At 39.2% G+C, this 25,917-nt stretch overlaps 3 protein-coding genes across 5 annotated transcripts; all 3 read left to right on the top strand.

Annotated features, from left to right (window-relative positions):
- Positions 1–4,605: 4,605 nt before the first annotated feature.
- On the top strand, positions 4,606–9,370 carry LOC115993846 (aspartate carbamoyltransferase 2, chloroplastic-like). 3 transcript variants are annotated; one of them, XM_031117820.1, is made up of 7 exons: positions 4,745–4,924; positions 5,822–5,914; positions 6,416–7,019; positions 7,106–7,245; positions 8,356–8,529; positions 8,702–8,938; positions 9,051–9,370. In XM_031117820.1, the coding sequence occupies exons 3-7, from the start codon at positions 6,473–6,475 to the stop codon at positions 9,156–9,158; spliced, it is 1,206 nt and encodes a 401-aa protein (XP_030973680.1). In that variant the 5' UTR covers positions 4,745–4,924; positions 5,822–5,914; positions 6,416–6,472; the 3' UTR covers positions 9,159–9,370. The 3 variants fall into 3 exon arrangements, with proteins under 3 accessions (XP_030973681.1, XP_030973680.1, XP_030973679.1); XM_031117821.1 differs by lacking the exons at positions 4,745–4,924; positions 5,822–5,914 and adding an exon at positions 4,606–4,698; XM_031117819.1 differs by lacking the exon at positions 5,822–5,914 and having other exon boundaries at positions 4,746–4,924.
- Positions 9,371–11,886: 2,516 nt separating this feature from the next.
- LOC115994104 lies at positions 11,887–14,327 on the top strand. Its single transcript, XM_031118133.1, has 3 exons — positions 11,887–12,072; positions 12,986–13,292; positions 14,029–14,327. Exons 1-2 carry the CDS (start codon positions 11,986–11,988, stop codon positions 13,277–13,279), a joined length of 381 nt encoding a protein of 126 aa, XP_030973993.1. The 5' UTR covers positions 11,887–11,985; the 3' UTR covers positions 13,280–13,292; positions 14,029–14,327.
- Positions 14,328–16,983: 2,656 nt separating this feature from the next.
- LOC115949774 lies at positions 16,984–17,670 on the top strand. Its single transcript, XM_031067053.1, has one exon. The coding sequence runs from the start codon at positions 16,984–16,986 to the stop codon at positions 17,668–17,670; it is 687 nt and encodes a 228-aa protein (XP_030922913.1).
- The last annotated feature ends 8,247 nt before the right edge of the window (positions 17,671–25,917 follow it).

Here is a 25,917-nt window from a genome sequence, read left to right as displayed (position 1 = left end):
GCAAAAAATTCAAAGCAAAACCAAAACCCACATCCAATCTGAGAGAGAGAATCGGAGTGAGAGAAAGAGAGGATCGGAATGAGAGAAAGAGAGAGAATCCACCATCGCCGTCGCTCCAAACCACCGTGCCATCGCCGCCGATCTCCAAACCACCACGCTGTCGCTGTCGATCTTCAGTCCCTGCTGCCGATTTTGATATCCAATCCACGTCGATCTGAGAGACCCACAACAATAATTCAAACAAACCAAAACCCACATATAATCTGAGAGAGAGAATCGGAGTGAGTGAAAGAGAGGATTGAAATAAGAGAAAGAGAGAGAATCCACCATCGCCGCCACTCCAAACCACCACGCCATCGTCGCCGCTCCAAACCACCACACCATCGCTGTCGATCTCCAATCGCCGTGCTTCGACACGACGGTGGCTCGCTCCGATGGGTTCTTCTTAGGGTTCACTGGGAAAACCTCTTTCTGCTTCTTTTTTTTTTTTGGTTAAACTCTTTCCTCTTCAACCCAACACAGGTATATCCAATAAAGAAAATTTAATTTAATTTTTATTATAATTTTTTTTTGAGGTGATAAAAATTATTTTATAATAGTTAATAGTAGTTTTATATGTATATATATATTTTTGATGGATATTAGTGGTATTTAATGGAATGAGAATGTTGATTAAATAATTATTTAATCTAACAAATTAATCATAGACTAATGTTGTAAGTCCATTTTCAAATAGGGGTAAATTTGTCCATTTAAATTATTTCCTCTCATCTCCATCCTAATTTTTAAAACATCCAAACAAGGAGAAGGGCTAATTACTCCCTTCCCCCTTACTAATTCTAAAAACATCCAAACAAGGTGGAGGAAAACCATTCCCCTCTACTCTCCTCCCCACTACTCTCCTCCCCTCTACTCCACTCTACTCTCCTCCCTCTCTAAACTTCCAAACAGGCCATTAGTTTTTGTATTCTTTTTTTATTTGTGTTTCCAAAGCCCCTCCACGTAATTACATTGGAAAGGTAGACAAGTTTCAACCATTCCTTTTTTTCACCTTGCCCAACGTGATGGGACAAATATCTTAAGTTTTAAATGGGGCTGTCCTCTTTTGGTCTTATATGGCTATCTGTGGTTTTTGCCTTTGGGGATAACATTGCATGTAGTGGATGTCTCCCCTACGCTAGTGTATGCACTAGCTTTACTTGCATGACTATATTTGGCATTTTAATAAAAGTTTTCTATCATAGAGCTCAAAAAAAAAAAAGAAAAAAAAGAAAGAAAGAAAGAAGGTACTTTCAAGTTTCAATTAATATTACCACCGCATATCCTTGGTGCGATGGTCACTCCACAAGTATAAGTGCTTGTGGGGTATGGAGGGCAAGTGTCGGGGTTCAAGTCTCCAAGAGGGAGTTTCACACACATATACACTTAAATTAGGCTAGAGTATAAATTCTATCTTGTATTAAAAAAAAAGTTTCAATTAGTATTTACAATTTTTTTTTAAAGAAAAAAAATATCTAATACCACAATTTATCTCATAACTTTTTTACTATAATTGTGATGCGATAGAGAAAATAATAATAATGAGTCTATATGTAAATGATAGGCATTCAAATTCACAATTGTGCCAAAAAAAATATAAAATTGTATGATTCTAAAATCACTTTCTTTTAAAAGTAATAGATATAATTGAGTATATAATTATTTTAATTTAAAACTATTAAATAATTTAAATTTTTTATTTTACTTAATATAATATAAGTGTCCTTATAATTTGTATATTATTATTGCTATCACAAGTTTAACTACTCAACATATAAATAAATACTATATCTACCTTTGCTTAGTATTTGATATTTCTTATTTGTCTTGTGAAAGTTATGATATAAAAAAAAAAAAATACATTTGAAAGATAGATTTTTATATTTAATTTAATTATTTTAGTTATTTCTTATATTTATATTAATTTAATATAATTTTTTATTTTATTTAATTATTAAATTAATTATGACGTCATCATAGTTCGACCTCGGTCCAACCTCAAAAACCTTGAACATTTCTCTTTTACGGTTCATTGAACGGTCCGGGTTTCAAAACCTTAATATTTTAGACACGATTTACTTCTTCTATTTTCACTAATCATTCTACAAAACACCCACGTTCTCTATTTTATTTAAATATATTTTCTCCAATAAATTGTTTTTAAAAAAAACTTTTGTCTTCTTTTCTTTTTAAAACACCAATCACATTTTTCAAAAAATGAATAAAATAAGTACTTGAAAAATGAGCAATGCGTTAACAAAATAGTATATTTAGGGAAGCTAATATGTCATATGTGGGTTGTTTTTGGTTTCCTAAAATTGGTCTCTTATTATGACTAGTATTTTCAAGGGGGAAAATGAAGGTTTAGCCTTAATTTTTGAACTATATAAGAAAATATCATTGTTTTGGAAGTTGATATTGCTGATATCATGTTTAGATTGGAATTCAAGTTCTTTGCATAAATTTAAAGTGAAACTTGACATTTCTAATATTGAGTTAATTTCGCAACAATAATTTTAGAGTTCTAATTTTGTTCAAAATTTTAAGGGAATGTTTGGTAGACTGTAATTATAATTACATAGGAATAGAGGTAGGTAGTACAAGGAATACATGTAATGTAATACTTATTACTATTCATTTGTTTAGTAACAATACAATGGAACCTCGAAGACAATGGAATGAAAACATTTTAAATTAAACTTAAAATATAGGGATAATTACACTTTACCCACCTGTGGTTTGCCTTTAATTTGATGTGCCTATCTGTGGTTTAAATTTTGACACTTTACCCTTTTGTGATTCCCACCGTTACTATGCCGTAACCCACCTCTCTCTCAGCCGTTACTCTAACACAGAATATGTAAAAAACAAAAACTCAAACAGATCAAAAAGTTAGGTTTTTGATTGCTTAAGAACTTCTATGAGAACATATGCCCAGAAAAATCAAACCTAAGTTAACTGCTATAAATATCATATTTTCCTTCTCTATGTGTCTCTTTCCTCTCACCTATTCTTCTACAACATTCTCTCTCTCATCTCTTTGCTCTCTCTCTCCGATGGTGGAGTTAAGAAGGACATCGGCCACCACAGCGATGGGTTTCATTTTCCTTCGTTCTTGCTTCATGGGTTTCATTTTTTTATGGTTTTGGTTGTGGGTTCATCTAATTTCCATCGATCTCACATCCGTCTCTGTCTCGGTGGTTTGGAACAGATCCAAGAAGAGGGCCGGTGGTGGTTTAGAGAGAATGGAGCTCGAACTCAGCCTTCGTCTTGGTCTCGGCCTTCGTTTCGGCCAAAATGGAGCTCAATCTCGGCCTCCGCCTGGTCTGTTGATGATTGTGAAATCCCTCTTCCTCTCTCTTTTTTGATCAACGATGGTGGTAGTGGGTTTGGTTACTTTGTTGGCATGGGTTTGTTGACTGATCGGTGGATTTGGTGACTGATCAGTGGGGTGGATCTTTGGTTTGGTCAACGAGGTGGTGGTGGTTTGATTGTGTTGGTCAGTGGTGGTGGGATCTGGGTTTGATTGTGTTTTTTTGGATTTGTTGTGATTGGTTTCTTAATCTAGGTTTGATTTGAGTTGGTTTGTTTACTAGGATTACGGGTTTGATTTGTTGAGAATTTGGTGTTGATTGTGTTAGAATTTGGAGCAGAACAAGAAGAATTCGAAGAACTAGTTGTAAAATGAGGAACAAGTTGAAGAACATTAAGAAATGTTTTTTAATTATAAAATTTTAATTAAATTAAAAGAGAGAAAAAATTTGACAGATACCCATTTGATTGATAAATTCAAAGGAAACAAGAAGATAGAAAAATACCCTCATCTTCATTTGTCCTCTAAGCTTTGATTGATAAATTCAAAGGAAACAAGAAGACAGATACCCATTTTATTTTTTTTAATGAAACAGCTGAAGACAGAAACCCTAACTTTTTGATTTGTTTGGGCTTTTGTTTTTGACATATTCTGTGTTAGAGTAACGGTTGAGGAAGAGGTGGGTTATGACATAGTAATGGTGGGAATCACAGGTGGGTAAAGTGTCAAAATTTAAACCACGGGTAGGCACATCAAATTAGAGACAAACCACAAGTGGGTAAAGTGTAATTATCCTTAAAATATATTTTAGGAAATATCTTACTCATATAATTATATTTCCTAAAAAATAATATTTTTTTTTTTTAAAGTTTGAAACTTGAAAGAGAGATTAATTATTTTTTATGAATTTTTATTTTCATAATTGTTATGTGTGTATGGAAAGTTTGTTTATTTGGTGTGTGTGTTAAAAATACTTAGTATTCTCAAAAAAAAAAAAAAGGAAATATATTAATTTTAGAAATTAATACACCTTCTAAAGAATATTTATTACAATAATTTTAGAGATGAATAATTATTCCTCATTTTAAAAAATAACTACTTATAAAGAATGACTATTTGCTTTAATAAAAAAAAAAAAAACCAAACTACTGAATTGTTAAACTATATGAATAACTATTATATTACATGGGTCTATTTCAATTGAGGGGGGAGGGAGGGGGAGCAAAGAAGAGGAAAGTAGATCAATTGACTAAAAATAAACTAATTCTAATCTATTCTCCTCTACTTCTCCCATTTCCTCTTTCATCCAAACGGAGCATATAGTGCCAATCAGCAAACGTACCTAGGTAAATTGTCATTTTTCCTATTTTATTATGCTGTGTGCTGCATAGTGCGTAATGCAGGCTATAAATGTACACACCACACACAAACTCGAATAATTTGGGTTTACTTTCTTTAGCGCCAAAAGTTTTCGTATTTTGAGCCCCCGCCCCTAAAAGAGCCTGCTATCATCCATTCACTAATTCTCAGTCCCCAAAGACCATTTGGGCACATCAGAAAATCTCTCTCTCGGTTTGTGTCCATTTCTCCCTCTCTCTCTCTCTATTATTCTTCAATTTTTTCCCCCCTATTGTGTTCTTGAATCAAAATTTTTTGTGGATTTATTGGATGGGTTTGGAGAGTGGTAAAAAGACCCATTTTGAAACGGAATTTGTTGTATTAGTAAAATATTTGATTTTTTATTTATTTATTTTTTATAGTATTGTAATTCTTTCCCAGTTTTCCATTTGATTGAATGCTCAAGGATTAGTTATCTTTTTTTTTTTGTTTTTGTTGTTGATAAATGGGTTAGTTGTCTTGTAGATATGCAATACTATAACATTTGGTGATGTTTTATTTTAACTTCTTAAAAAAAAAAAATAAAAGAAAGTTGGTGAAGTTTCTTGTGTGTTTCTGTTTGCTTTGTGTTTTTGTTTTTGTTCCTTTTGGTAATGCCTTCACTTTCGACATGTTACAATTGATTCCTTGATTTGAAGGCAAAGTGATGTCTGAGTTTTAACTTTTGTGTGGATTACACTAAACTCAGGACAAATATATTCTTCCATTGTTTCACATCATATTTTTTTTCAATGTTATAATGTTGATTCTAAATGGACACAGTCCATTGGTTTTGAAATGACTTACACTTTTTTTGTGTGGATTACACTTTTTTTTTTTTGTGTGGACACAGTCCATTTGTGTGGATTACACTTTTTTTTTTTTTTTGAATGGTGAGTAACACAAGCATATAGTGAGTTTTGAATTCATGACCTCACTCCCCATCCATTCCTGTGGGAGGAGGATCGGTCATTTGACTTGAGTTGGAGCCCATTGTCAAAGTTCTGATATGAGCTAGACCTATACTTGCAATTGCAAAGAAAGTGGTTGCAATGTTGTTTTGACTCTTTTGAGTTTTTGATTTGTTTTCAGAATGGATTGTGTATAACGTACAAGGGAATAGTCTACATTGGCATCTTTGGATTTATTTACCGAAGAAATTAATCATAGACAAGTGATGCTAAGGTTTGGAATTTACTGGAGATGTTTTATGATCTCTATGTGCTTTGTTCTTGCAGATGATTTCACAATCATTATGGCTGCTTCTGTTTTTGGAATGTTTTGTTCTTTTCTTTTTCCCAAATTAAAATGCTGACTTGAAGTTATAAGTCTTATGTGTTTGTAGTGTAAAGCTTCTTTAGTGGTTTTTCTCCCTATTATTTCCTTGATATTGAAAATTTTAAGATACACAATTTTGGTCTCTTTGCTTTTCCTAAAGTTTCTTACTAAATTCCTGATGTAAAATCAAGTATCTATTAGAGAAAAACTTTTTTTTTTTGGGTGTGTGTTGGATTGTGCTTTTTCTTAATCAATATTATAGTGTGTGAAAGTTAGGGTCTTATTAAGTTCCTACTTAATCAGTGTATTGTAATTGCTACTATCTCATTGAATTTGATTGTAATTGCCTCATGCCTTTTATTCTTTTTCCCCTTTTTTTCTAATTTACATTGCTGATTATATTTGCAGTGGTTTGAAAGTGTTTGGCAAACACAAGTTGATACTATCAATCCAATTCAAAGTCCGATGGCTGTTTCATCTTCTCTTTTTACAACTTCGTTGCAGGGGAGCATGGTTGCTCCCAAAACATTAAAATGTCACAGAGAGTATATGTGTAGTCCTTCAAATGTCTCCTGCAGACAATCTGGATACAGTAAGTCAATGTACCTAGCACATTCGAGGTTATTACCCAGCGGGAAATTATCGAAATGGGAACAAACTGATGGATTCTCTTCGAAGGACAGAATCCAGTGCTGTGCAGTACAAGTTGAAAATGCACCTTCATTTTCGGTAGGGAAGAAGTTTCAGCTTGATGATGTAATTGAAGCTCTACAATTTGATAGGGATATTCTTGGTGCTATATTTGAAGTTGCAAGTGAGATGGAGAAGATTGAAAAGAATTCTCCCGGAAGCCAAATTCTTAAGGGTTATCTTATGGCTACTCTCTTTTATGAGCCTTCCACTAGAACTAGGCTTTCCTTTGAGTCTGCCATGAAAAGGTTAGGTGGGGAAGTTTTGACAACAGAAAATGCACGGGAGTTTTCATCAGCAGCTAAAGGAGAAACACTTGAAGGTAAGTTTTCTCATCTGCTTAACCAGGTTCCTAGTGGTGGATTACTGAAATTTAGTTGTAATTTAATTTAGGAGCTTGATTTGTAGATACCATAAGAACCATTGAGGGTTACTCGGATATAATTGTGATGCGGCACTTTGAAAGTGGTGCTGCCAAAAGAGCAGCTGTTACAGCTGGCATTCCTATTATTAATGCCGGGGATGGTCCTGGGCAGCATCCTACACAGGTATGCAAGAACACTGTTCTTAATAACAATATTGAGCTTTTTGTTTGACAGCCTGTAAGTGATCATGTTTGGAGAAAAGAAATGCGTGTGTAAAAATAAACAAAACATTGAAGTGATTTTAAGAGAAATAAATAATTTAACGATAAATCAAGTGCACAAGAAGAAGTCCATATCACGTGTTCACCTAATTAATTAAATACTATCATTATTAACTTATTAATACTACCTTTATTAATTAATAGTAGTATTTAATTAATTAGGTGAACACGTGGCATGTTTTTATTGGTGGAGTATAGAATGGAGTAGGAAAAGTGGGACAGAAGATTTGGACTCCACAAGAAGGATGGAGCAAATTGTGGCCTTCACTGAGAGTTTCCATGTGTCCCATGATCATTGTCCAGTATGCTACTTAGTATCTTCTGTAATGGAGAGGAATCTTAATTTGTTTTGGTCTAGAAACTATTTATACAACACAGGATATTACTAATGAAGCTTTATCATAATTTAGAAAGGGATTAATTATAAAAAGTGTTTTTTTTTTTTTCTTTTTCCAATATTAATTAGTCATATATTAGAAGTCATTCCTGTGGCAGATACACATGAAAGAAACACAGAAATGGTTGACCTTTCAACCCAGTTGTTCGATAATCATACTACATGGACTAATGGACAGTTGAAAACTCTAATTCTTCGCTGTAGGATGAAAAGCTTGGTCTGAGATTTAAAAAAAAAAAAAAAAAAAAAAAAAAAAAAAAAACTCTAGCAGAACATATCTTGTGACACTTAGCAGTCTATTTCTTTATAGCTATTCACTTATTTATAATGTGAGTGTTAAGTGGCACCTTGATCACATCTTATATCCAAGGCTTGCTGCAAAAGATGGGGTGAGGTGTTCATCTACAAATATCTTCTTGGACAAGTAACAATGTTTTAAGACATCTTGGTGTGACATTAATTGTTTGTTCTCTCCTAAAGTGGAGGGGGAGAATAATGTTCTGTATTTTCATTTGATGATTTTTTTATTTATAATTTTGTCATATTTTAATTGCTGGTAGTAAGTTTCACACAGTTTAGTTCAAAGATCTATTCTTGCTTTTGTGTACAATTCAGGCTCTCTTGGATGTATATACCATTGAAAGAGAGTTAGGGAAACTAGATGGCATCAAGGTTGGGCTAGTGGGTGATCTTGCCAATGGAAGGACTGTCCGCTCACTTGCTTACTTGCTTGCCAAGTACCAAGATGTTAAGATCTACTTTGTCTCTCCTGATGTGGTAAAAATGAAGGTAAATGTTGATCCAATTGTCCTTGACTTGATATGAATTTAAATGAACATTAATTAGTGAAGAAAATCTCACTACAGTTTCAAGTTTTGTTGATTTAGGCAAATGAGAAGTGGAAAAATTATGGAAATTTTGGGGTTTTGGTCTCTCAATATTTTATATTTTCATATTTCAGGATGATATAAAAGACTATTTGACATCAAAGGGAGTGGAATGGGAAGAAAGTGCTGACTTAATGGAAGTGGCTTCTAAGTGTGATATAGTGTATCAAACTCGCATTCAGAAAGAAAGATTTGGAGAGAGAATTGACCAATATGTACAAGCTCGAGGCAAGTACATTGTAGATCAGAATGTCTTGAATGTTATGCAGAAGCATGCCGTGGTCATGCACCCTCTACCAAGGCTTGACGAGGTACCCATGTGATGTTTAAGCGATGTTGGTGTGTTCTTCTTTATGAGCGTGAACATTTTTAAGTACTTATGTATTTACTGGTTTATTTGTTTGTTCTCATGAATTTTTGCAGATTACTGTGGATGTTGATAGGGATCCAAGGGCTGCTTATTTTAGACAAGCAAAGAATGGACTTTATATACGGATGGCTCTTTTGAAGCTCTTACTTGTCGGGTGGTGAAAATGCCAGTTTCAAATTTTGACTCTTTTTTTTGAAAGGGCTTCAAATTTTGACTTAGTTTCCATGGTTTAGTCATGTTGATTGAGTTATGATAACTGAAACTACGGGAATTAATTGTTTTTTCTTTTTTGAGTTTGAACAATATGCGGGGATCTAAATGAATAAGATTATATTTAAGAGAAATGTTATATCTATAACACTTTTACAACAAATTCTAAGTGTGTCAAGTTGTTACTGGCTGTTACTAGTGGGTAAAAGAATAATTTTAGTGGTGGGTTCTAATTAGAACCATTAATAATTTACTACTTAGGATTTATTGTAAAAATGTTGTGGACTTAATACTTGTTTTATACTTAAATCAGTCTTTGAAAATGGTCCTTGAATTTCTTTTTTAGGCCTCTATAGATAATAAAGATAAAGATATAGATGATAAAGAAACTAAAATCGGGTGGTTCTAAATATGGACAAATTTTTCAATGGGCATCCTTTTAACACTTCCATCATATATGATTTGAAAGCCATAGCACACAAAACCTTTTTTTTTTTTTTCTCTGTGACCTCTGAATTGATTGCCTGCTGTTATGTTTTGAATTCATCCATGTTGTGCCATTTTACGTCTCTGTTGCATTTTTCAACTCATCAGTTTGGGCATGTGATCATGTAAGTTGCTGCTTGCTAGCTCTAGTTGGTGTTTCTTTTTACGATAAATCTAGAATACAATTTTTTACACGACTATTAATGTGACTTGTTATGATTCGTGTAATAATCAAAGTAATGTTAATAGTGATTTCTAAGTGAGTAATTTTATGCCCAACACACTTTGCTACTTTAATATGATGTGAAAATGGTTGGTTTCGTAGCCCCACAATAAAATGTTTCGTTTTCATTATATATATTCACTTATGTAAAATATTATTTAGCTAGCCAACTAAATAAATCAAATTAAGATGTGTTTATAACATATACATTCAAATTTGATTAAACTCAAAAATGATAATACATGACAAATGACCCAAAATAATAATTTATTTTCATCATATTCATCATCTTGCTTAATCAACTTTATCTAAGTCAATATCATTATTGTGGTCATCATTTTACAAATTTGTTTCTTCATTGAAATTTTCTCCATAATCATTAACATTTATTCTCTCTTATTGTTCTTTTGTTTTAATAATTTTTTTAAAATAAATTTTCTTGGCATTCTAGCTTCTAGACTTATAACAGTAATGAAAAATATATATATATATATATATTGTCAGTTGAAAAGAATTATTTTTTCTTCTTCTTGGCATTCTATTTTGATAGTAAAGAAAAGAAATTTGCAAATACGAAAGTGAAGTGTAAGTGTGTAGTTCAAATTTTGTAGGAGAAAGAAAGAAAAACTTATGGATATGTTATTTATTGGGCTAAATTAAGTAACCAAATAATTTTGTGTTGAAAACAAGTCTAACAACTTGTTGGATTCAAATAAAGCACAAATTTTAAGAAAAAAACTCATTTAAAAGCACATGTCTATGTATTGTAGATTTGACAGTACGCTATGATTTATATGATACATATCACTATATTGTACAATTTATGAACACTTATAAAATGAAACTTTTTTTTTCACAATATGATATGTATAACGTATTATATGATATTGACAACTATTACGACTTAAGTCCCAACCAATAATATAATGCCACATATTTAAAGCAATTCTGACTCCGATGAAAGATAATGAGCTACCTGTCTTTGATATCAAGGTTTCTGTTTTCCACTTCCACTATGATGGTTGATTTGAAATCTTATATAGATTCTATTTATAGTCATAGGGTCAACATAAATATATTTTAAAAAAACCTATTAATTATTTTTTTCCTGAGTTATTGAATTAAACATGCATCTAGATTCTGTTTTAAATAGAAATAACTTTCCCTTGTTTTTCATTAAAAAATGGGTCAAAACAAAATTCTATCTCATTTAAGCTAAATAAAGAAAGTTAAGAAATAATTTTTCAACTTATTATAAAGTTATTAATAAACATAGAAGAATGAAATTTTTTTTTAAAAAATGATAATGTCGAAACAAACCAATTTCTTTATTTAAACCACCAAAACTGTTTTTACATATGGCTACCAAAAACCATATAAAATCTTTATCCTATTTTCATACGCCATCTCTTTCAACGTTGGTGATGTTTTAACTTTGTGGATATACTTGAAACGGTCTGTTTGCAATATTTGTTTTTCCCAATGTGTCAGCACTCAACAAAGCTAGTCTGTAATTCTTTTTTAGGGTAACTTATTGCAGTCGACAGCTCTTAGAATTTCCGAAAGACACAAAAAAAAAAGTGTGCATTGGAGGGACCAATGGAAAAGCATCCTCGCATTTCTAACCATATAAAAAAGAAAAAGAAAAAATTTTTACGTCTATAATATTTTCACAATACTTTCACAATAAATTCTAAGTAGTAAGTTGTTAGTAGTTCTAATTTTAAATTCACAACTTAAATTACTTTTTTTCCTACCCGTAATAGCTAGTAACAACCTATCATTTATAATTTATTATAAAAATATTGGGAACTTAACCTTTCTAAAAAGATATTTATAGCAACATTTATTTATTTATTTATTTATTTTTTATTTTTTGTGGTAAAGAGGAGATAAATGGCAAATCTATGCCACATGCACCACGTTTCTAGTGATATCCTAGCTCATGAAAACACGTGTACTACATCATCTTTGCACTATATTCACTCTCTTGATCACTCTTCATCAATGTAATTGTAGAACCAACTTTGCTTTTCTCTGAGTCTGTAACACACCGCTTGGTATCCAACATGAGTGGCCATCTCTTTCCCCTCAACACTTCGTTACGGCCATTCCTGGTCAAGCCCTTGAGAGCATGTGTCTACCAGTCCATCAAGGTAAGTACTATTTTCACTTCCTTCTTGCTGATCTTTGGTCAATTTTTAATTTTTGAGAGGTTTTTTTTCACGCTTACTAGCCATTGATTTTCTATGTCTTCTGTGCTTGAGCAAAATGTAAGAAACAAGATGGGTAGAATTTGAATTCAAGATGAGGTAGTGTCTAGTATTTTTTATATGTTTGTTCTATATATGTGTCCACTACTTCCATGAATTGCCATTATTGATCACCCAAGTCTATTAGTCAAGATTGCCAGAATCTGATAGATCATCATCAAGTAGATAGATGACTTCAGTTGATCTCAATAAACAATCTTTGAATGGTGTTAACAACTAACAAGGCTTATATGGTTGTTAAATGTCTTCTAATTACCAGTATGTATAACTACTTGGGATATACATTAAATCATATATTGATTACTTTTGTGGATTTTAAAATACCTCTTAGACCTTGTATATGTTTGTTGATTTGTTTTACTTTGTCATCTTAGAGACAGTTTTTTAGTTCTTGCATTAGCTACTTCTTCCTTTGAAACCTACCAGCCAATGTAACATTTATATGAACTTCAGCTTGGCTGGCTCGGTCATGTGACTCATGTTCACTAATGGGAGATTGGCCAATTTATAACACTAATATCTATTGAGGCTAGTGTCATGATTCAATCCATTCTGGGTGGGATAGCGATTTGTCAAATAAGGTCCCCACTAAAAAGTAAAAGCAGAGGAAGAAAGGCATGCCAAAACAAAAAAGAGAGTTTTTGTTGGTGAAAATTTCAAGCTCTCATAATGCGATTTCTGAAAATCATTAATCAAACATAAAGGTGTTAGAAAGTGTTGTTGCTCTTATATTAATAATATTGAGTTATCATTCCTGGAAGCTCATTGTGTTTTGGTCTAATTAATGCTTTTTCAGTGTTATACCCAAGCAAGCAAGAACAACGATCCCCGTGATTTTATAAAAGAGAGGGCACCTTCAACTGCTGAAGAATTCAAAAAAATAGCAGAGGAGAAGCTGAGGGAGGCCCAGCAAGGTGTGGCTAGTCAAGTTGCTGAAAAAGTATATGATGGTACGGAAGAGGCTACTTTGGGTGACAAAAATCAAGAATCTGTCAAGAACAGGTACAAGGAACATGAACGTGGAGCTGATTACCGCAAGAGAGGGGATGGGCCTGATGGAGGAGTTAGAGCATTTTCCAGCAAGGCCTAGCTAATGGCTACATGTACACTGTGTTTGGTTGGATGGAATTTAGGAGGGATGGAAAATATAGGAGAGAAAATGTGGATTTTCTGCTGTTTGGGAAGGGAGGAAAATGAGAGGGAGTGGAAAACCAGGAGAAAACTTTCTCTCCGGGCCCACAAATTTGTGTCTCCCCAATTCGGGAGGAAAAGTTGGGAGAGAAAAGTTCTCTCCCAAAATTTTTACCATATTAGCCTCCCTACCTACCCTCATTACATTCACACCTACCCACCTGATTTTCATTCTCTATTTTGTTTTCATTTTTGGATTTTGTATTGACTTTATTAAAGTTTGCTAGCCTTCATCTTTGCTGACCATGTTTTTGTGGGTTGAATCTAGTGTAAATTTGCTAACCATCTTTTTGCTGGTTACAAAATTTTTTACCCAAATTAAATTTATATGTACACTATTGTAATTTTTACATTATAACAATAAAAATAATAATATAAATTTATATATATGATGTGATAAATTTTATATTATTTAATAAGTATAAATAAATCTATTTCTTATATATTATGTAACAAGGGCATAATAGTCAATTTATATAAATTATATTTTCCATCCTCCTCTTTTTCTCTCCAACCAAACAAAAAAGTTTTTCATCCTCTCAATTTCCACTCCTCCAACCAAACACACAAGAGGGAAAACTAAATATTTTCCATCCTCCCACAATTTTCCACCCTCCCATTTTTCCACTCCTCCAACCAAACAAAGCCGTAATCTGATCAGAAAATTATTAGATACTTGCGAAGTCATGTGGTATTTCGTCAACCTATCACATTTATGATGACATGAGATCCACCATGAATGTGAGAAGAGAGAGCATCGCGTCACTGTACTTGAAGAGTACTTAATAGATACTCGTCAATCAGTGTTGCTTGAAGTTATCTACATTATTTAGTTAATGACTAAATTTCCTGTATAAAAATGGAATGATGATGTAGAGTTTGGGAATAAGGCAATAAATGCTTGTTTGGTTAAGAAAAAAAAAAGTGGTGTTTTCAGTATTCATTTTCAGATTTTTGTGGGACTAACTACCAAAAAACTAGTTTGGCTGTGTTCTTGTAATCAATATTCATTTTTTAGATATAAAAAAAAGTGGATTTGAATACGGTAAATGAATACAACTTTTCAGTGTTTTTATTTTCTAGCATATAGTAGCATATTCGTAAATATTGTGAAAACAACAGGTTACTTTTTTATGAGTGATATGTTGTGTGTGAGTGAGAAAAGTTATTTAAAAAAAAAAAAAAAAATGATCAAACCTGAGTATGATATATTCTAAATTCAACTTATGTATTCAAAATAACTTACCAAACACTACTAATCGTGAAAATAAGTGTTTTTTTCTATTTTCAAGTTTAGGATTTGAATATGGAATAAAAGAAATGAAAAGTCATACACCACTTTTTGAAACCAAACAGGCCCTAACTGTATAAAGCCTTCAAAGGAGACAGTTTCCCTTAGGCAATTTACGTAATGTGGTTTGGTACAGGATGTTGTTTATGCAAAAGGGTAATGTGGTTTGGTACAAAATGTGGTTTGGTAACAACATCGTGTACCAAACAAATCCTGTACCAAAAATGTTGTTTGGTGATGAAACACGAGAAAAATGTGGTTAGGCATGGTCGATGATAAGGGGATTCTATTGATAGATTTCCACAAAATCTTTGGCTTATGGATTTCCACATTAATAGTGATAGATTTCCACATTATAGTGACATGGCTTATGGATTGAAGTAAGATTACTTTTACTCCACTATTATTATGCATTAATTATAGTATTGATCCATATACCAAATTGTTTGGAGTAATGCTAGAACGACATAAAATGACATAATTTGTGTCAAAATTAGTCCACATAACGAGTTGTGAGTGGTAGATGTGTGATGATAACTTAAGTTGTAATAGTTAAGGTTTTTTCCTCCCTATAAAAGGGAAAGTTTTTAAACAAAGAAAAACAAATTGATTAGGAAGAGTTACTATGAGTATTGTATCCGAGAAAAAGAGTATTAAACATAAAATTTGGGCATGGGCTTTCTTAAGAATACTAGTCATTGTCCAGTGCGTTGCACTAGATAGTTAAATAAAAATTATATATATATATATATATATATATATATTTGTGGGGCCAAAGAACTTAGTGATCCCGGCCCACTTTGTACTGGGCGCAAGGCCCGCGCCGAGGAGAGGAAAATGTCCGAGGACGTATAATGAAAGTCCAAATGGCCTAGAGATGTTGCCGAGGACGATTCTGTCCTCGGCATTCCAGAATCCAGAAGGAAAGAACGGCACGCCATCAAAGGCAGCTTCCCAGAGCGCTCCTCGAAGAAAGGACGAGTACAGTAGGATGCACACGGGGGTGTGGTGTAGGAGCAGTTCAAGGAAAAGCTGTCACCTCCACATTGAATGCGCCTAACTAACGTTCTGGCCGCATTAATGAGGAAAGGACTCCTGAACAGTGCGGCCTTAGTTGTCGCAACTCACAGAGGGCTTGGGAAAGTGGCTGATGGGACGAGCACTCGAGTAATGATCTGCACAATCAACAGGTGGAGGGTCAAGATCGACTGGAAAGAAGTATATAATGTGAGAGACCCTCCAAGAATGAGGGATTGCGAAAAAAGAGCAGGAAGAGAGAAAAAGGAGAAAACTGTAGTAGTCTGTATGGTCTTGAAAACCACTGTAACCTAGTACTGAAAGTAGAAGAAGAAGAATACTAAGTTCCTCGGACGAAATGCCCGGGGACAACATTCCATGCTTGAACCCATTTCCTTATTGGTCAATCCGCACCTAACCGTGTCTAGTGATTGTGGTTCAGACTAACACCTAGTTCTTAAGCCCATTCTCTAAAAATTCATTATATTGGACCAGTTGGGCTTGAGACCTTTCGTCCAATAGAAGGAGTGCTCAAATCCACTCCCTACAATTGGCGCCGTCTGTGGGAAGAACTTGTGTGTTAGTAAGGACAACGATTCGGCATGGTAGGATCGGGCCCTCATCAAGTAGGCTCCCATCAGCTCGAACTAGCCAAATCCCAACAACAGGGTAACTTCCCTAACCCCAAGCGCGATCGAAACGAAGAGAATGGAAGGTTTTGAGAGGGAAGCGTAAACACCACCCAAACTAGCAGGAGCCATTCTTGCACAGGCAGCCACGTGCTTCAGAGACGAAATAACAACCGGGCCCCACAACCAGAAGAAGTTAGGAGCCATATGTCTCAGAAACAGAACGATAAGCGGTCCATGCAGCAAGAAATAGACGATTTGAAAAGAAAGCTGCACCATGCATAACAAAGGCAATCTTGTTCCAGGCTTGATGCGCCCTCCGACGATGAAAGTGACGACGACTATAGACGAAGATCGAGGACTCCCCCAAGTGAGACCTTCTCCCACGAAGAAGAACACCATCGGAGCCGTAGGTGTAGAAGCCCATCTCCTAGGGGCTTGGGAAACGATGCCATGAGTAGGACACTGGATCAATTCTCCAAGTCACCTTTCACGCACCACATAGAAGGGGCCATACTTCCTCGACGGTTCCAGCAGCCAACCTTCGCCATTTACAACGGTAGAATAGACCCGGTGGAGCATGTGAGCCAGTTCAACCAAAGGATGGCTGTCCATTCTAGGAACGAGGCACTGATGTGCAAGGTTTTCTCGTCCAGCTTGGGACCAATGGCGATGAGGTGGTTTAATGGTCTAAAGACGAACTCCATAGACTCATATAGGCAGTTGACCCAAGCTTTTGGCTCTCGCTTCGTTACGAAACGCAGAGCCCTTTGGCCTTTGAGCGCTTTGTTGTCGTTATCCATGCATGATGGAGAAACCTTAAAGGCCTACTTGGACAGATATTGGGAGACGTACAATGAAATGGAAGACAACTTTGACGACGTCACCATTATCACTTTCAAAAATAGTCTCCTAGCCGATCACGGCCTGCGGAAGTCTTTGACTGGCAAACTCGCCACCAGTATGTGCCAACTGATGGATCGGATCGACAAGTACAAGCGAGTGGAGGAAGACCAGTTGCAGGGAAGAGGAAAAGAGAAGGTTATCCTTCAGGAGACTAGGGATTTCAGGTCGGATTGGTATAGCAGCAACCACCCAAGAAGGGACTTTGTAGGGCAACCCGGAACAACCAATGCACAGATTGTCAACGCCGTATTCCGAGAACCAGTACATCGGTTTTTGGAGAAAATCAAGAATGAGCCATACTTTAGGTGGCCGAATAAGATGGCGGGGGAACCCTCGAGGCGCGATCAGAACTTTTATTGCCAATACCACCAAGACCATGGCATACCACGGAGAACTGCAAGAACCTCTGGAACCACCTGGACCAGCTCGTTCGGGAAGGAAAGCTGAAGCACCTTCTGCATCATTTCAGTGGTCATCAAGGCCATCAAAAGGCCAGGAGGGATCCTGCCCTGAGGCCACCCGCTGGAACGATCAACGTAATCGTGGCCGTGCCAGGGAGAACAGGCACGCGCCTCGCACGAGTGTTAGCGGTGGCTCAACTGCCTCTCGAGGAATCCCAACCAGGGTCGAAAAGGGCCAGAATGAACTTTCGTCTCGTTTTGAGTTTTTTAGAGGAAGACAAGATCAGGACTATCCAGCATCATCGGGGACTACGATGTGAAAAGAGTGATGGTGGATGGCGGTAGCGCGGCCGAGGTTATGTACCCCGACCTCTACAAGGGGCTGGGGCTAAAACCAGAAGATTTGATACCCTACAACTCTCCTCTGATGAGTTTCGACGGGAAACTTGTCGTCCCAATGGGCATGATTAGGCTGCCCATTCAGACCGGCCCAGAGATAGTGGAGGTGAATTTCATCGTGGTGAACATCTACTCCCCCATATACGGCCATCGTTGGTAGGCCCTAGCTCCACACCTTAGGAGCTGTTGCTTCCTTGTTGCACCAGAAGGTGAAATTTCCGTTAGGGGACCAAGTTTTTGAGATCCGTGGTTGCCAACCCACGGCGAGGCAATGCGTAGTAGCGACCGTCTCACATCGGCTAGATGCGGAGTCCTTGGCCTCCCCTGAAAAGAATTTATAGCAATTAAAGGCCCCGGTTTCGCCCCCTGACACAACTGCCGAGAGGCGAAATGTGAAGATCTAGAAGAGGTGGTTGTTGGTGGCGACCTGGAGAAATTCTTGCCAGTAGGGGCTCAGCTACCTCTTCAGGAGAAGGAGGAGCTGATTGAGTTCCTTAAAAGAAATATTGATGTATTTCCATGGGATGCCTGCGATGCCCTCGGGATCGACCTATCCTTCATCTGCCATCACCTCAATGTCAACCTGACGATCACTCCCAAGAAGTAACCACCCCGTCGCCCGTCAAAGGAGCATGCCGATGCGATTAGGGACGAAGTGGCGAAACTTAAGCGCGTTGGGGCTATTAAAGAAGTCTTTTACCCCGAATGGCTGGCTAACACTGTGGTGGTCAAGAAGAAAAGTGGGAAATGGCGAGTTTGCGTGGACTTCACAGACTTGAATAAGGAGTGCCCTAAGGACCAGTTCCCAATGTCTCGGATAGACCAGCTAGTGGATGCGACAGTAGGCCATCCTTGGATGAGCTTCTTAGATGCCTTTCAAGACTATCATCAAATACCACTAGCGCTGGAGGATCAAGAGAAAACGGCCTTTGTGACACCAACTGGGAATTACCACTACAAGGTGATGCCATTTGGTCTGAAGAATGCGGGATCCACTTATCAAAGGATGATGACAAGAATGTTCGAACCACATTTGGGTAAGAGCATCGAAATCTATGTTGATGACATGGTGGTGAAGAGTAAAGTGGTGTCCGAGCATTTAGGGGACCTCGGCAGCACCTTTGGCGTCTTGAGGAAGCATAAGCTGCGCTTGAATGCTTCCAAGTGCTCATTTGGCATAGGGTCAGGTAAGTTTTTAGGCTACATAGTTACTTATAGGGGAATCGAGGTTAATTCCGACCAAATCAAGGCTATAAATGACCTGAAACCGCCACAAAATGCAAAAGAGGTCCAAAAGCTTACTGGGATGATTGCAGCCCTCAATCGATTCATTTCTAGGTCGGCAGATAGATGTAGACCGTTCTATCTCTTGATCAACAAATGGAAGGGGTTTAAATGGTCCGGGGATTCTGTTGTGGCCTACCAGCAACTCAAGGATTACCTATCCCGGCCACCTATCATGTCCAGTCCCGAGGCCGATGAAGTTTTGTACGCATACATTGTTGTAGCCCCCCATGCCGTGAACTTAGTGCTAATATGGGATGACAGTGGCATCCAAAAGCTGATCTATTACGTGAGTAAGTCACTGCATGAAGCTGAGGTTAGATACCTACCCCTGGAGAAAGCCATACTGGCTGTGGTCCACGCTACGCGAAAGCTTCCCCATTATTTCCAAGCCTACACAGTGGTTGTTCTAACCCAACTACCCTTGAAATTTGTACTGTGAATCGCTGATTACACTAGAAGGATTGCCACATGGAGCACAATTCTGGGAGCTTTTGACGTCAAATACATGCCACGAACCTTTATAAAGAGCCAGGTCCTAGCTGACTTAGTAGACGAATTTGCTGAACCCTCGGTAGAAATAGTGGCAAAGGAGCAGAACATGGATGGAAAATCGGTTGGAGTGATCTCTACACCATGACCCCCATGTTGGAAGGTGTACGTTGATGGCGCAGCAAATCAAAGGGGATTTGGAGTGGGGTTAGTCCTAATATCTCCCGAGGAAGCCATCATAGAGAAGTCCCTGAGACTTGAGTTCTCAGCCACGAACAACGAAGCCGAGTATGAGGCCCTACTACAAGGAATTGCCATGGTATAGAAAATGGGAGGGAAAGAAGTGGAGATGTTCTCAGACTCAAGACTGGTAGTGGGCCAGGTAAGAGGAGAATTAGAGGCCAGAGACGCAAGGATGCAAGAGTACTTAAGTCGGGTCAAACGCCTACAGCCGGGTTTCAACTTTTTCAGCTTGTCGCACATCCCCAGGAGCGGAAACACTCATGCGGATTCATTAGCCATGCTTGTCACCTCCTCGGCAGGGGATCTACCTCGAATTATTCTCGTCGAGCATTTGGACAAAGCGAACGAAGTAGTCAATGGCATGGTCCATATTCATGAGGTTAGGGTGGGCCCTAGCTGGATGGACCCTATGGTAAGGTTCCTCAAAGATGACGTCTTGCTTGAGGAAAATTTGGAGGCAGAGAGAATACGAAGAAAAGCTCCTCAGTTCTAGTTGTCCGAGGACCACAAATTGTATAAACGCTTATATTCTAGGCCACATTTACTGGTGTCCACCCTGAGGCATTAGAACTACTGCTTGAAGAGCTGCATGAAGGGATCTGCGGGAGTCACACAGGAGGAAGATCTCTGTCGCACCGAGCCATTACCCAGGGATAATGGTGGCCGGGGATGTAGAAGGTAGCCATGGAATACGTTAAAAAGTGTGACCAGTGCCAAAGGTTCGCCCCGAATATTCATCAGCCAGGCGGGACCCTTAACCCTTTGTCCAGTCCATGGCCGTTCGCCCAGTGGGGCCTGGATATTGTGGGACATTTCCCAAAGGCAGCAGGAAATAAGAGATATCTATTGGTCGACACAGATTACTTCACCAAGTGGGTCGAGGCTGAACCCCTAGCCAACATTAGGGATGTGGACGCTAAGAAATTCATCTGGAGAAACATTATTACACGATTCGGAGTCCCTCGCACACTCATTTAGGACAACGGACTCCAGTTCGACAGCAAGGATTTCAGAAGATACTGCTACGAGCTAGGGATCACTAACAGGTACTCAACTCCAACCTATCCTTAGGGAAACGGGCAACCTGAGGCTGTTAACAAGGTCATAGTTAATGGGCTTAAGAAGAGGTTGGATAACGCCAAGGGAAGATGGGTGGAAGAGCTACCGCAAGTCTAATGGACTTATCGGACTACACTACGACGGTCAACAGGGGAGATACCTTTTGTTATGACCTATGGGGCCAAGGCTGTTATCCCTCTAAAGGCAAACTTCCCAACACTGAGGACGAGCTCATTCACCTCGGATAGTAACGATGAACTACTGGGGAAGAACCTAGATCTGATCGACGAACGAAGAGAAAAGGTGATGGTCTAGTTGGCCTATTACCACCAGAAGCTCGAACAGGGATATGATGCCAACGTGAAGCTTAGACCACTAGCACCAGGGGACTTAGTGTTGAGGAAAGTCGTGGGTGCTGCCAAGAACCCATCATGGGGAAAGCTTGGACCCAACTGGGAAGGGCCATACCGGATTACTTCAGTTGCGGGGATAGGAGCATACTACCTAGAAGACTTAGATGAAAAAGCTGTACCTCGTCCATGGAATCTAAATAACCTGAGAAGGTATTATTATTAATAAAAGCATTTATCTAGTTCAAATTTTAAGTCCATCTTGATTACACGCCTCCGCCTAAGTGCTAGACAAAACCAATGTCTTGCATGGTCCTCGGACTCAAACCTATGGAGAAACTAGTCACTCCAAGACAATCTAAGTGCTAGTCAGAACCAATGTCTTGCATGGTCCTCGGACTCAAACATATGGGGAAACTAGTCACTCCAAGACAATCTAAGTGCTAGACAGAACTAAGGTGGTCTTGCATGGTCCTTGGACTCAAGCCTATGGGGAAACTAGTCACTCCAAGAAAATCTAAGTACTAGATAGAATCAAGATCTTGCATGGTCCTCGGACTCAAGCCTATGGGGAAACTAGCTACTCCAAGAAAATCTAAGTACTAGACAGAACCAAGGTCTTGCATGGTCCTCGGACTCAAACCTATGGGGAAACTAGCTACTTCAAGATTTGTAAAAGCTGTGGATATGACCTAAGTGCACACTCGGCATCTCGAGTTGTACACTTAGCCCCCTAAAGATATGGGTAGACGCAAACTAAGCGTCCCCGTGACGCCGGTAAGTTAGAATTTAGGGATTTAATTTCAAGTATAATATGTGCACAACCATTCGTGCCCGTTAAGATAACTAATTCACAAGCCACAAGATTCACAGTAATAGTAATATCGGTGATGGCAATAAACGCATAATTCAAAAGAAAAAGGGAAAAAGGAATTTTATACATATAGTCGAAAAATTTAGTTACAAACAAATTCCAAGGTTCTTAAAACAGAAGTAAACTAACTAAAAACTAAACTAAAAAAAAACCAATACAAAAGTTGACCGGGACCCCTACTTCTTCAACTTTATTTTGGTCCCTTCCTTGGGAAGCTGAGCAGGGTTGGCCTTAGGACCCTGGGAGACATCTCCGTCCTTGGGAAGCTGAGTAGGATTGGCCTCGGGACCCTGAGTGACATCAGCCGGGGAAATGGACTGAAGGGGCTGAACCAAGAGAGGTGGCTCCTCGGTGTGAGAGTTCTGAACGTTGACTATAGATCCGACAGCCTCCTGGGGCGCTTCAGGGTTAGAACTCCCACTTGTTTCCGTCACCCTAAGAAGCTCTCCCCTCTCGGCTGGCTCGTTAGTGGTAGACACGGCTAGGGCAGCCTTAGGCCGGGCAACCTCAACCTCCTCTGGAGCAGTCACGGTCTCGGAGTTGACAGGGGCAGTTTCACGGATGGCCGGAGGATAGTATACCTCCTCTGCCTTCCACAGATCGGATGAAGCCTCCACCCCAGCTTGTTTGAGGGCTTCATTCCAGACCTGGGAGCAGTAGAGCCAACATACCCCAGGGATTTGAGCCTTGAGAATTGCTTGGGTATCAGCCACCCCCGTGTTATAGGCCTCCTCCTCGGCCTTGTCCTTGGAGCTCTCGGCCTCTATCTTAGCAAATTCTGCCTCCGTCTTGGCCCTCAAGGCTTCATCCCTGGTCCATTTCGCAATGCCCCTAGCCTTCTCTGCCTCGAACGACTTCTTCTTTAAATCATCGATCTACTCCTTGGCAATCTTCAGTTGTCCCTCGGCTTCGAGCAAGTGCCTTGTCTGGTCCTCGACCTGTTTTTGGGCACTAGCCAGGCCTGCTTCAGCGTTGTCCCTGGCCCTGGTCATTTCCTTTAGATCCTCCCTGGCCTTAGAGAGGTCAACCTCAGAGTTCTTGAGGGTCCGCACAGCGTCCAAGCGCTTGTTACGTTCAAGCTCCAAGGACTTGCTCTGCTCCTTAGCCTCATCCTCTAGCTTGTAAGTGGTCTGGATGGCCTGCCAATTGGAACAAACACACTATGAATGGAAAACTAAGGAGCAATAGTCAACGGAGTCACAAGTACTAAAAGCCTTACCATGCCTAAGTACCTCTTCATACTGAGGAAGACCTTCTGTCTCCTCATATTCTTCAACTCTTCCATATCAGTAGGAAGCAGCAGAGTCCTCTCCAACGCGTTGGCCACATAAGCGCCTTCGCCGCTTTGGAACTCCCTCAGGGAGGCATTTTCCATTAGGGGCTCCCTATAGAGCATTGGGGCAGGAAGCCAAGCCTCGGGCGCAGTTTGAGCATTGACCTCCTTGCCCTGGCCTTGATGCCAAATCTTTAGCTGCTTTTGAGCTCGTGTGGCTTCGCCCTCTTCTTGAGACGTGCGAGACTTCCCCCCATCCATTGGCTTTTTGTCCTTAGAACTCCTCTTTCTCTTTGAGTTGGTGGGCTCAGGCCGAGGAGGTAGAGTCGATTGGGGAGGAGCAGGAAGTTTGGACCGGGGAGATGGTGTCCACGATCGGGCGGAGGAAGACCTGGTTTGAACAGGTTGAGGCTGTGGCGGAGGAAGGGGAGGTTTGGATTGCGACTTTCCTGATGCCTCCTTCCCCGGCTGGCTCTCAATTAGGTCGAACAGGCTTGTCTTGGGCTTCCTCTTAAGACCTATCTCCGCCTGAGAAGATGTCCCCACTGACAAGAGATCCGCCTCGGAAAGGTTGGGGTCGCCCAAGTCACCAGCGGGATCTGCGGACGGACTAGCCTGGTCAAACACACCGAATCCTTCTTCGGACAAACCCGAATCACTCTCGGCTTTTGCTGTTTGGTGGGACGAAGAAGAACCAGCCAACAGAATGCCTTCCGGAACAAGAGACCCTTTGGGGATCAGAAACCCGTGCTCTACTACAGTGATTTTCTGAAGCCGAGGATTATTAACCCTTATCACGTGCTTCGGGGTGGCAAATGACCTCTGGATGGGATCGTACCCCAAGATCTTGTGAGCGGCTCTGACTTGGTTGTCCGCCTCGTTTACAAAAACTGCCGCCTTGAGAATAGTCTCTAAATCTTCCCTGTTGGTCGGATGGAAGTGCCGTTGAAAGGCGTGTGGATCTGGAAAAGGAAGACACGTTCATATTAGTAACCGAACCGTGCAAATCATGATGGCAAAAGATCATCCCTCTCCTACTCTCGATAACCTACTTGGCTCCCCGTCCACCGTCGGGCAAGGAAGGCCATCGTGCCACACCCTAGACACAATGAGAAAGTCCTTGTTTAGCCCTTTGCTGGAATCGGGGAGGCACTGAATAAGCTGAACCTTATCGTCCCTCGTCTTCATATAGTAGGATTTTCCCTTCAGGAGTTGGAGGTTGTAGCACCAATTTGCGTCGTGGTGGGTTAATCGTAGCCCCATTTTCTCTTTTAAGGCATCCACACAACCCAGGATCCTAAACACATTAATAGCGCATTGGGTGGGAGCTAATTGGAAGTGCCTAAGGTAATCCCTCATTACCGGCCCTATGGGGATTCTTACACCCCCTTCTATAAAGGTGAGAAGGAGAATCACCACTTCGCTCGCTTTTCTTCTAAAGTGCCATTCCCCTTCCTCACAGTACCTCAAACCTACATTGGGGGGTATCCTATAATCGGCGATAAATTTTTCCATCGTCTCTTCAGTCTCAACCAACTTTTTTAATTTACCCATCTCTAGAAACCGCCAAAGAGACTCAGGGGATGACGAAAGAAGGAGAGGAACAAGAGAAAGATAAACTTAGAAGAGAGAAAACGCAAGTTGGAGAGAGAAGAAAACTTACAGAAATAAGGAAAAGCCCCTCGGACAGACTTTTTATACTGGAAAGAGACTTGAGTTTGGCTGGAAGTTTGACTGAACTCAAGATATGTGCGCAAAAACTCTTAAGTGCAAAGGTAAAGAGACAAGTCAGTTCAAATTGGTATTTATACCTCCCATTAAAAATAACTGTACGGGTTTTCCCGTCCTTAAAGGTGAGGAAATCTCCACCGTTAGATCATCATCGCACCATTGAACGTGGGGAGCACAGAGCCGTCAGCATTTAATGAAGACACGCTTCACATACCAAGGTGCCAGGAACGTGTCTCGGGCAAACGAAGAGACTCTAGCAATAATGAAGGACAGGACTTGACAAGCCATGACAGAGGCCTGATGTCACCAAAACCCTCATCTCCGTCCGAAGAGTCGGACAGCAGGATTTTGAGGGGTTATTGTGGGACCAAAGAACTTAGCGACCCTGGCCCATTTTGTACTGGGCCCAAGGCCCGCACTGAGGAGAGGAAAATGTCTGAGGACGTTTAAAGAAAGTCCAAATAGCCTGGAGATGTTGCCGAGGACGATTCTGTCCTCGGCATTCCAGAATCCAGAAGGAAAGAACGGCACGCCATCAAAGGCAGCCTCCCAGAGCGCTCCCCGAAGAAAGGACGAGTACAGTAGGAT

The sequence above is a fragment of the Quercus lobata genome, chromosome 6 (genome assembly GCF_001633185.2).
Source record: "Quercus lobata isolate SW786 chromosome 6, ValleyOak3.0 Primary Assembly, whole genome shotgun sequence".
NCBI classification, from domain to species: Eukaryota; Viridiplantae; Streptophyta; class Magnoliopsida; order Fagales; family Fagaceae; genus Quercus; species Quercus lobata.
This window is presented reverse-complemented; position numbering and strand designations above follow the sequence as displayed.

What these genes read in the sequence shown, in the direction of transcription:
- LOC115994104 (XM_031118133.1), top strand. Translation starts at nt 11,986, where the DNA reads ATGAGTGGCCATCTCTTTCCCCTCAACACTTCGTTACGGCCATTCCTG. An exon ending in GTGTCTACCAGTCCATCAAG is followed by an intron (nt 12,073 to 12,985) that starts GTAAGTACTATT and finishes ATGCTTTTTCAG; the next exon opens with TGTTATACCCAAGCAAGCAA.
- LOC115993846 (XM_031117821.1), top strand. Translation starts at nt 6,473, where the DNA reads ATGGCTGTTTCATCTTCTCTTTTTACAACTTCGTTGCAGGGGAGCATG. An exon ending in TAAAGGAGAAACACTTGAAG is followed by an intron (nt 7,020 to 7,105) that starts GTAAGTTTTCTC and finishes CTTGATTTGTAG; the next exon opens with ATACCATAAGAACCATTGAG. An exon ending in CTGGGCAGCATCCTACACAG is followed by an intron (nt 7,246 to 8,355) that starts GTATGCAAGAAC and finishes TGTACAATTCAG; the next exon opens with GCTCTCTTGGATGTATATAC.
- LOC115949774 (XM_031067053.1), top strand. Translation starts at nt 16,984, where the DNA reads ATGGCGATGAGGTGGTTTAATGGTCTAAAGACGAACTCCATAGACTCA.